Below are 11,577 nucleotides of genomic sequence, written 5' to 3'. Positions count from 1 at the left end.
ATAAGGAGAATATGATCCCGTGCTCATTACAATGCACGGCTAGTAGTGCGTGCATGGCTTGCCATAATGAGAACTTCTGAACTTTATGGTTCGGAGTTCTTGGGGCCCAATGTGGTGCCCGAGAAACACTTACTTCCTTTTCAGGAATCTCAAAATCATGTCTTATTTGAAGAAAAATATTGCGTATGATAATTTTTTTGTATATATTTTATGTCCATGCACATGTTATTTGCGGTTTGATATGATGACGTCATCGGTAAAGAATACCTTTTACACACCCCTGCGAGGAGTCTGGGTGTAAGAGCAAAGCTGCTGCAGTACGCGGCGTACATCGTTAACCTCCGGAACCTGACCGGCAATTGTGCCATCACGAAAAGCGCCACCCATCGTCTGATGATGCCCATGATCGTTTGTTTTGAACAGCGCCTCTATAGAAGGATGGTGTCCTGCCCCCCCCCATCCCTCCCCACCCCCCCCACCCCCCCCCCCCCCCCCCACCCCACCCTCTCCCTCCCCAACCCGTTTCTAATTTTACGGAAGCCAGATGACCGGTGAAAAAAACCTGTCTGCGTTTCAGCAAGGATGAGTGTTTTGTTTTTTACGTCTCCCCCATCAAAAATACATTATTTCGCCACGAATAAACCGCTGTAGTTCACTGCGCATGCAAAAGTTCGATTAATTATTAAAATAACAGTGAACTTTTTATTCGAGAAAGAAAGTACAGTGGTCATATCAAATTTTTTGTCAATGTGAAAAGATAATTATAAGCAGAATACGATCCCGTGCTCATTACAATGCACGGCTAGCAGTGCGTGCATGGCTTGCCATAATGAGAACTCCTTAAAACTATAGGGTTCAGTGTTATTTGGGCCCAATGTGGTGCCCGAGAAACACTGACATCCTTTTCAGGAATCTCAAAACCATGTCTTATTTGAAGAAGAATATTGCGTATGATAAATTTTTGTTTATATTTTATGTCCAAGCACATGTTATTTGCGGTTTGATATGATGACATCATCAGTAAAGAATACCTTTTACACACCCCTGCGAGGAGTCTGGGTGCAAGAGCAAAGCTGCTGCAGTAAGCGGCGTGCAACGTTAACCTCCGGAACCTGACCAATTACAGTTAGTAATAATGGCCATAAGGGCCATTCAACAAATGAAGTGCTGTGTAATGAAGTTTAACAAGACTACAAGTAATCTGGCATTGGTGTTTGAGGAAATTCTTGTCCATTTTAAAACCTTTGAAGTCGGGGAATTGCATCCATTAAGGTATGGAGCCTCCAATGTGTAGCAAGATGGTAAGTGGATAACAAGGGGCTTGCGTGTGAGTGCAACAAAGGCTGTGAGACCCAAATGAAATTTGTCAATCTTGTCATCAAAATAAGCTATTTTGAAGAGCGCCCCTTAGTGTCAGATGAGGTTATATCCTGTGATCGTCGGGTGCACGTGTGGCACGCACAAACAAAGGAACCGAGTGAGCACATTTGGTGTTAACAGCCAGGCTCGTAGTCGATGCTTCATCGTGTAATTGATACAATAACCTAAAACTCACCCAGACAGTACCATGGTTAAGTAAGTGAATATCAAGATTTGCCTAAGATTCAAATGTAAGGACTTGCTAAGTAAATATGTTACCCTTGAAGAAAATGTCCAAATGCATGCTTTCGGCATATTAAAAACAAAACTCGCAATATATTATGCGGTTACCTATGTCTACTCTTTTAATTTCCTCAACATTACGATAAGTTTAAAGACGATTTGTATTTAATCCGTGTAATTTTAGCCTTTCTTTCCAAAGAAATAGATGGAGTCTTTATATAAAATCTCATGAGCATTAGTGTAAAGGGCCCCTTTTTATGCTCAATTTTTTTGAACAATTTTTTTTAATTACATTCACAGTGAAATGATTGGGCGGGAATTGCGGTTATCCGTTTGTTGCAACTACATACAAAATGGCCGAGCGTGCAGCATTTGGAGTCAAGACAATCTCACAGCCCGTACCGTAACAATATCTCAATGGAATCATAAGAAAGCTTAAAAAATGCTCATCTGTAGTTGCCGTCAGAGGCATTTGTTAAATGTCTTGCGGAAAATTTGTATTGGTTAATCATATTGGTTAATCAATTTCCAACTGAGGCCGAACAATTACGTTTCAACCATAGGTAAACCAAATTTAAACAATCAATTATACAAGCTAAGAACTAATCCCTGATAGGCTATCTCCGAATTTGAAATCACTCTGTTTCGGTGCAACCTCAGGAAGATGTCTCAGTATTTAGCAGCTGTTTTTGTCATAGTCGACGAAGTCGTGGTTATATGAAGACCTTTTGTCAGCGAAGCACTGCGCCCCCATGCGGTCACATTCACACATGAAGGCTTCGCATTTGGGATTGATGGAATACCAAGGGTAGTCAGCCTCTGCCTCTGGAAACAAAAAGAAAAGACGGATGGTGAGAGACAGATAGAGAGAGAGAGGGGGGAGGGAGGGGAGAGAAATTAGAGTTTAATATAAACGTAGCTCAAATCCAAAAGAAGAATGTTCAAAACCTAACCCGCTGAAGTTTCAGCCCAGTGTATATTGCAACTTTTGGGAAAACAGTGAAAAACCATTCACTACACTTTGACCACATAATATGATTTCGTCAATAAAACTATTTCCAAAAATCAGTCGATTGGATGATCGTTGAACATCGCCTGCATTTCTAGTTTTATTAGAAACGATGGAATGTTTTCATGGGATGTTGAGTACCGGTACAATCTTGAAAAGTACGCTTCTTCGATGGGTTATTTTTTGGATAAATGCAAATGATACTATATACCTTTAATGCATAGATGTAGAATTCGTGAACCGTCATTTGTTTACAAAGATAATATCTTTAACAAAATCGCTTACTGCATTTGATGGCACATTTTCCAGATTCATCAGTGTATTTTGTATAGCTGTACGGAATGGCGTAGGTTTCCAAGGTATTGCAGTTGCCCTCCGCTGTTACAGCTCTACCGTAACAGTCATCGTGCTCTTGACAGCAACTATAGACAAAGGTATTGCAATTCAACTTCGCAACTTCTCCAACCTACTGTATGTGTTTCTACACTAGCAAATAGCTATCAATATCTCCGGCATTTGATCACATTATAACACTAACTGCATTAATTTACGGATGTTCCACCAAATTGTGGATAAGCGTTGTGATATTCTGTGTTCCATTAATACAGAGCAAGCTCTAAGTACGTTGCAAAATCCTCAATAATTATGTTTAATGTCCGAAGAAAAGCTGTACCGTGGCAACACTTTCTTGTCTACATGGATTCATTGTGATGATTCATACAAACTGCGCTTTTTTACGAAGATATAAAGTTAAATTTATAAATAGAGAGCTGGTCTATAATTGACACGTCTGTTTAAAACTTTGACTTGAACCCATTTTAGTTTGCTGGGGTCGATTTGCTGGAATTTAACTGTGAGACTAATACGAATTCGAGGAGATGATTTTTGCGTCGGACCTGTCGGTTTCATCCACCGGTGTGCCCTGGCCTCCTATGCCGCAGTAACAGCCGTAGCCGTCGTAAGCCAACCCTTCGGAAAAGCCCAGATCCCCCAAGCACATAACAATCTCACCGAACCCGACCACGCTCTCAGGACCAATCGGCACCGCTGGAGTGCGACGTGTGTGGGAAAAGAACATATAACTTATGAGTTTAAAACAAATATTAATCACCGAAAATAGGACACATTCCCATAGACTTGTGCACAAACAAATACCTTCCTTTAATCCCATTTTTGAGTCCGAAATACGACTTTGGGCTATCTAACCACGTGTAGAAATACATAATGTAGTAGTAATAATAAAGTATAAAGTATAATATGGTAGTAGTAATAATGAAATATATAATATAAGGTTATTATATGATCATATTGCTTTTTGGGTATGGTAAGGCACCCTGAAAAATAGATTTTCAAATTTAATTCTAGATTTGTTAGCATTACCGTAGTTATAAACTTTCCATTGAGACATCGTACGAAAACAATCGGCTGACGATAAGTAACCAAGTAATTAATTTAAACGTTTGAATTGCTTCAGTTGTTAAAATGTATATAAATTGTTGCAAAAAAAGAAAGCGTCTATATGAATGTGTTCATAACTTATCCACTGTAATGTTTTTTTATAGTCTACTCACCTTCAACTGGGAAGACGCAGCCCACGCACACCATAAGCACAATGCGTGTAAAACTAAAAGCCTTCATTGCAACTGATCTGTTGAAAAAAAACCCGGAATATGTAAATGATCGTTGGCTATAAAGCAGAGGTTTTCAAAGAAACGTGAGAGAAGTACAAACAACATTTTTCTAACTTTTGTTTTGAGAAAGAAAAGTACAACAATATTTGTAATTTTAATTTTTTTTTTTTTTACAAATATCTGGCTGGTAATGAAACCAAGGATTCCTCAAAAGCGCCCTTGGCCCTGCAGCTCGAAAGCCTGAAGAAACCCGTGGAGAGAAGACAATGAGAAGAAATTACAGTTTTAGAGGTGGGAGGAAAAGCCCAGAAAAATGTTCTAGGTAAAACCTACGGAATCATCAGGTAGGGACTAAAACACAATCTACCATAGTAGGCCCTTGATCAAGGTCTAACCAGGATATTTTCTCTTTTTTGTGTGCCCTTGACCAATTTGAAGGCCGCATTTACCCCGCCACGTCCCGCCATGCGTAAATGCAAATAACTCAAGTACAAGTAGCCTGCCATTTTCATATGGTATTGGATACCGGTACAATAAACGTACGTATACAAACAAAATACACGGAACGGTGGTTTAATTGTAAAAAATGTATCATTTTGTCTTCTGTACTGTATAATGTATAGTGTGTCAGTACTTACGGAAGACTGAACAGACCCCTGGACAAACCCTGGACATGCTCGTTGTTGTTTGCCATCCTTCGACGACTTAGCACTGATGTGGACTAATTAGAAATAGTGCTGGTATGGGATACGTGTACGGCTTAAAAAATCCCCTCAATTCAGATGTATAGACCATTTTCTGCACTACAAAAGTCTCATACATAATACCCCCTCCATTATATACATTACAAAACAAATGTACGTACATAAGTATACTATACATTATACAGGACAGAAGACAACATTATACATTCTTACATTTGCGTAATTCTGCGTCTCAGTGGTGACTTATTCTCACTGACAGATGAACATACGGGAAAAGGGAACTCGATGAGACAAGGTATTCCTTCGGATCCGTTCAGCATTTGAATGATTTTAGAAATATTTTTAAAATTACAATCATAAATAGGAATTAAGCCAAATAATTATTATACAGGGTGAGTCAAAACAAAGTGGAACCAAAACCCCAAACATTATATTTCATATTCAAGAAAATATTGTCAGTATCCCGCCAGAAATTACCTATACGGCTGCAATCCTGGAAATGTAATAAAATGTGGGAAAACAAACGACGAAAACTTTAGGAAATTAACAACACAAACTTTAAAACGACTTCTTTCAAGACAATCGAGTAACGGATACGATATAAACAGGTCATCTAACAGCGTCCACCTTATCATCTTAACATCACAATATCTAAATCTCTAATCATAACGACGAAAAATGCAACTAGATTACATGAAGATTGAACCAACCATGGGAAGTGAAAAATATTATAAAATCAAATAATTACCTGAAAGATGAAAATACGGGAAAGGGAAAGTCGATTAGACAAGGCGCTCCCTCGGATCCAGTAAGCGTTGGAATGACGCTAACGCAGGCCGCGCCCCGTTTTATTCCCAGTCTCTATTGTGGTAACGGCGAAAGTGATTGGTCACTGAGAATGAATATTGAAGAAGTTGATTTGAATAGGAAATACAGGTTTGCAGAATGAATCTAAGGGGGGGGGGAATACTTTTTACGCCTGTCACACATTTGAAGAGCGTTCCATGTATTGCTTGTAAACATTCAATCACGTATATTTAATTCAATACCATAAAAATGGTACGCTCCTTTATTTATTTGCATTTACACATGCCCCTCACACTCGTGACACCCCCTTGGCAAATGGTAGATTCCCATTCCTCATTTTTGCTAAGACAATATAGGAAAACTTAATATTCTAAATGAGCAGAATTTTGGGGTTTCATTTGAAGAGAAACATCCTAATATGAACAGTGTGTTCCTAAATTGAAAGCATAGCAAAGGCGCCCTCATGTGTCACGACAGCATAAAACATTTTAAACGTTCAAAAAGTGTTCTTTGCAAAAAAATATATATTGTCAGTCCACCTAAAACGACGAGGACAATGTTTTGATGCACTCGCATTCAATTTGCGTTTGACAACGCGCGCGCGTTGCAAGCGTTATATGCGTCAATTATGGTGACTCGAGGATACCAAACAAAAAGGAAGATCTCATAACTTTTTATAAATTTCACCGGGGGCAGCATTACCTTTTAAAGTCTGTGTTCAAGAGCGAAGCCGCTGCACTGTACACGGAATGCATCATCACGAACTAATATGACAACCAAAAACCGCTCCAGACAAACCATGGTTGAAATGAATGAACATCAAGATTTGGCCGAGATTCAAATGTAAGGACTTGCCAAACAAAATATTTCACCCTTGAATTCGGGCGATTCACAATGCAGTGCGCCACCAAGAGTTTGTCTTGAAGACTCCATTTTTCAAGTTTACCGTCGACAAAACATGCCCCATTTGAATGAGTGCCAGTAGACAACTTGAGCTATTATGTTATACATTGGGGCAAAGCGTTCCGCCGCCTCCTAAAAATCCCATCATATTGATAAAAAAATACAAAAGGGCAAATTGATTCTCGAATCAAACATTCACGAAACAACTGACCGGGCAAATTACAACTTCAAATGTCCCGCGCTACGAAATTGTCGACCATCTCCTATAAAGCACTGGGAAAAATGAACTCTCCGAGGCAAACATTTGGTGGCGCACTGCATTGTGAATCGCCCGAATTGAGAAAATCCCCAAATGCATGCATGCTTTTCGACACAATAAAACAAAACTCGCAATATCATTATGCGGTTACTATGTCTACTCTTTTATTTTCCTCAACATTGTGATCCGATTAAAAGTCGATCTGTATTTAATCCGTATTTATTTTAGCCTCATTTTACAAGAAATATTGTAGTTGAATGACCAAAAAGCACATGAGCATCATTGTTAAAAGGGCCCCTTTTAGTGCTCACTTTTGAAACTTGTTTTTGTTACATTCTCAGTGAAATACTTGAGCGGAAATTGTAGTTATCCTTACAGTTCGTTGCAATTACAAACAAAATGCTGACTGTATATTGTCAAAACAATTAAGCCTGAGTATCTAGTCTGTACTCTGACATTCTGTGCTAAAGCAGATGCAAAAGAAATCCTGCTCATCTTTTTTGATACAAATATTTGTATTGGTTAATCAAACTTTCTGAATTGCAAATTAATAATAATCATGCAAATTAATATTCAGCCTATAGGCCGAAATTGAATTTTTATAGACCTTTTACCATTTTTTGATAACTAGGTTTAAAGAATAAATTATTACTGAGGAATTAATCCCTAAAAGGGTATCTCTGGATTTGAAATCGCTGTGTTCGGACCAACCTCGGGAGTAGGCCTACATGCTCAGCATTTACCGTTCTTGTCATAGTTGACATAGTCGGGGTTAAACGAGCCCCGCTTGGCGGCGAAGCACTCCGCCCCCTTGCGGTCACATTCACACATGAAGGCTTTGCATTGGGAATTGATGGAGAAAAACCCGTAGTCGGCTTCTGCCTCTGCAAGAAAGAGGGACAAAAGAGAAAGGAAAGACTTTAAAACGATGGTCTTTAGTTGATTCACCCTCCTCAAGGATAGTCTACCCAAGTCACGCTATCACCATAAGTAATTATTAAATAAAACCTAAACACAGGTGTTCACTTACTGAAAAGATAGAAGATGAAAGAAAATCACAAACGAAGTGAAACAAAACACATTAACTTGCAATGTGTGCAGGGAGGCTTAAGCTTGTCTAGAATATTGCGTAGGCTTTTTGGAAGGTATATAGGATCATTTGCTTTCCTTGTGGTTTGTTCTTTTCCAATGATAACACCACTCGGAAACCAAGGAGGAATGTTCAAAGCCTAACCAGCCGAAGTTTCAGCGCAGTGGATATTAGAACTTATGAGAAAACAATGAGGAATCACGCCCAACCTTTTGATCATATTGCATGATTTTCGCCAATGATGTCAAGTCAGTCGATTGTCTGATCGCTGGACATCATCGACATTATTTTCTAGTATAGATGTACAACTTTTGCATCCTAAGCGCGTTTACAAAGATAATGTCTTTAAAAAGTTCTTACTGCATTTGATGGCACAGTTGCCATTAGCGTCAGTGGTTTTTTCGTAGTCGTAGTCGATCAGGTAGGTATCCAAGGTATTGCATCCGCCCTCCACTGGAGCTCTACCGTAGCAGTTATCGTGTTCTACACAGCATCTACAATCAAAAACAAAAAACCATATCTCGACTTGAACTCAATGAAATGTTTCCACATGACTGTTGTGAATCTGAGCTTACAAGCTGATTATCTGGTATGTATATTACGTTTAATACAAGAAACGTGTCTTCATCGGTTGGATGATCGACTGAATTCAGGATAAGCGTCGTGAAACGACATCTGTGTTCCGTAAATACATTTCTGCATGCCTCTGCGCATGTTCGCAAATAAGCTTGAATTTATTAGCGAGCTGCTCTGGAAGTTCACAGTTAAGTTTTAGAAAAATGAATTGAAAACTATTTATTTTTCTGGGATTGAGCAGTTTAAATATGTAGCTAATAGACCATTATCATGTTGCGGCCATCGTGATTTTTTCCATTCAAAGCATGGTAACGAAAGCAAGGCTAGAAGGAATAATAGTCTGGTTCCTTTTGGCACACAAAGAACATTATCATTCAGGGAACACGAATGAAATTGTGGCTGCATGACAAAGGTTAGTAGCAGGTGTTTTTGGAGATTCCAAGTGATTGATTCTTACTGGTCGGTAGCATCCAGCGCTGTGCCATAGCCTCCTTTGCCACAGTAACAGCCATAACCGTTGTATTCTAGCCCATCCCAGACACCCAGATCCACAAGGCACAGAATCATATTGCCAAACTGAATTACACTGGTAGTGTCACGCGATGCTGCGCCGTCTGCGGAGAAAGCAATAATACAGAATACAAACTCTACCCTTCTAACAACCCGTGAAAGGAATTCTGAGTGAAGATCTCATTTCGGCGATTTTCATGTTGTGCAAGTTTTCATATTGCGAAGTGTATATAAGTTTATTATTATCATCGAAACATGATATTATTCCATCCTTTTATTGTTGCTTTGTTGCACTATTGCAATAACATGCTTCTAAATCACAAGTAATGTTTTATGTTGACAGATGCAGGTGTAAATCGACTTACATCTCTAGAACTTTGAAAGAGATATGTTCTTGGTAAACCTGATTAGTGTGTTCTGACTGTCAATAAGCTGTAAGTAATTAGTAAAACTAGTTCTAGGTTTAGTGTTCAAGATGTAAACTGTCTACGGACGAACCAAAAGTGTGCAGTGAAGGTATATATTAGGTTGTATCGTGAAATTACGAGAAAAAAGTGAAAACTGTCCCAGAATGTTGTGCAACACATCCAGCAGTGTGGCGACAATCCATAAAAGAGTCTAATAGACTGCAACAACAATGATGAATAAAGATGTTCAGACTTACTCGCTAGGGCAACTGCCGCCGCCAGTAGAAGAAGGAGCTTCATGGTGATGGTTTATCGGGTGATGTCAGGATATCGACGGGAAATACTTCGGAGGAGCCGGTTGAACTCGCTGCGTATCACTCGGAGAGCTTGCAAGGAAGTGGTTCGTCTCTTGTTCCACACCAATATTTATACATTTGTCCATTCTTTGTTTTCACCAGAATTTGGAGCAGGATAAATGCACCTTTGTCTCTAAGGTATATTGAAAAACAACTGACGCAACAATCACAATTTGATAAATTTCCAAAAACCGAACGAAACTTATTGATTGACCTATCTCACAGTGGAGGATTCGAAGAGAAAACAATGATGTCCAATCGGTTATTCTTAATTTTAGGTTGGTCATAATAATTGCATTGACCTCAATCTCTCAAACAGAATAAACCAATTTTGATAACGTTCGACGGATCGTTGACAGCTGACCACCGCTGCAGTGTTTTCCCATCACAACAAAAGTTTGGTGTCACAATAAGTGACAATGGGGCTTTGTATATGTGGAAATATCGGTTATCGGTTACTGACGGCGCAAGGGACAAGGACAAAATGAAGGGCTATTTTGCGTTACTGCGCGATAAAACGAACGGCCGGAGAATACTAAACAATAATGACAACAAGATAAAAAGTTTTCAAACGCTTTTATAAATAATTAAATGACATTTCCTCTTTTTGTTTCCCCTATAGGATTTCAATCCTTAATTGTGTTCAATTAAAGCACGTTTTGATAGTCGAGAGTTTTCACAAGATAGCAAAGTTTAAAACGAGCACCGAAGGCGCACTTGTATTGTTGAACCGGCCGTCGATAGAGGGGGTGAATGACCCTTCCTCATAATTGTTGGGAACAATTGCGGCGGTCATTTTGTCCCCCGGTAAAACTGTCCTGGCGACAGAATTTCCTATTTAAAAGTGCCACGGGACGAAAGCAGAGGAGAATTACCTTCCCTCATGTGTTGGGAAAATTTGCTGGTGAAGACGGTAATTCTTACCCCCGGTAAAACTGTCCGGGAGACAGAATTACCTAGGTATAAAAGTGCCCGGGACCATTATTATTGTGTCCCACCAGGTTTTTTTTGTTCCCCAAGATTTGTTACACCTAAGGCCAGTTCCTATGTTGTTTTGATGAATTCACTCCAAAGGGTATACATTTTGAACTTTTCTGCCCTTCATGAATATATCCAAATGAAAATATTTAACTTAATAGTCTATTTCTTATTAGATGTGAAAACAATCGAGCTATGTTTGCAGTGATAAGCAATAACAATGCAGAGAGAGGACACACTTGCCTAAGGCTTCCTTTCAAAATTGAGACATATGGCCATTGTTAATCATTGTACTTGGATATTTGTATACATTGTGCGGATCTAGTTTAATCCAAATTTGAATGTTATAAGCGATTTTAATAGAAAGTCCCATTCTTCTGTGTCAAAAGCCTTTACATAGTCTAAGAAGCGAATTGCCATATTTTTGTCCTTTCTTTTACTATCAGTAAATTACTAAAAATGAAGGACATCATCAATTAATCTTATACTGTTCCTGTGCATCTTCCTTTGATGTAACCGGACTGATCTTCTTGAATGATGTTTCCTATAACACTTGCTAAAGCTTTGGCAGCTATTTTATAATCAATGTTTAAAAGACCATTAGGGTTACCAGTTTTTTTTAAATTGGTTCGGTCACCTTTCTTATACAAAAGTGAAATTACAGACGGCGTTGTGACGTAGGAATTTTCCGTCCTTATAACTTCCATTCATTGAATCTATGAAGAGGAATTTAATTTTCACAAAA

The 11,577-nt window shown here is 38.9% G+C and overlaps 2 protein-coding genes across 3 annotated transcripts in view; both read right to left on the bottom strand.

Moving 5' to 3' along the window:
* Positions 1 to 1,701: 1,701 nt before the first annotated feature.
* The window catches only part of LOC119722835 (phospholipase A2 AP-PLA2-I-like), a 15,529-nt gene continuing 5,653 nt past the window's right edge, over positions 1,702 to 11,577 (bottom strand). For both annotated transcript variants that reach the window (XM_038193195.1, XM_038193196.1), the window contains 4 exons: positions 4,183 to 4,259; positions 3,508 to 3,658; positions 2,897 to 3,033; positions 1,702 to 2,427 (listed from right to left, as the gene is read on the bottom strand). In XM_038193195.1, the coding sequence (XP_038049123.1) occupies positions 2,279 to 2,427; positions 2,897 to 3,033; positions 3,508 to 3,658; positions 4,183 to 4,259 (514 nt within the window). In that variant the 3' untranslated portion in view covers positions 1,702 to 2,278. The remainder of the gene's footprint in view (positions 2,428 to 2,896; positions 3,034 to 3,507; positions 3,659 to 4,182; positions 4,260 to 11,577) is intronic.
* On the bottom strand, positions 7,529 to 9,162 carry LOC119722836 (phospholipase A2 AP-PLA2-I-like). The gene is made up of 3 exons (XM_038193199.1): positions 9,039 to 9,162; positions 8,366 to 8,499; positions 7,529 to 7,799 (listed from the first exon to the last, which is right to left on the bottom strand). The coding sequence occupies exons 1-3, from the start codon at positions 9,146 to 9,148 to the stop codon at positions 7,648 to 7,650; spliced, it is 396 nt and encodes a 131-aa protein (XP_038049127.1). The 5' UTR covers positions 9,149 to 9,162; the 3' UTR covers positions 7,529 to 7,647.

Source organism: Patiria miniata, unplaced genomic scaffold (genome assembly GCF_015706575.1).
Source record: "Patiria miniata isolate m_02_andy unplaced genomic scaffold, ASM1570657v1 HiC_scaffold_16, whole genome shotgun sequence".
Lineage (NCBI taxonomy): Eukaryota > Metazoa > Echinodermata > Asteroidea > Valvatida > Asterinidae > Patiria > Patiria miniata.
This window is presented reverse-complemented; position numbering and strand designations above follow the sequence as displayed.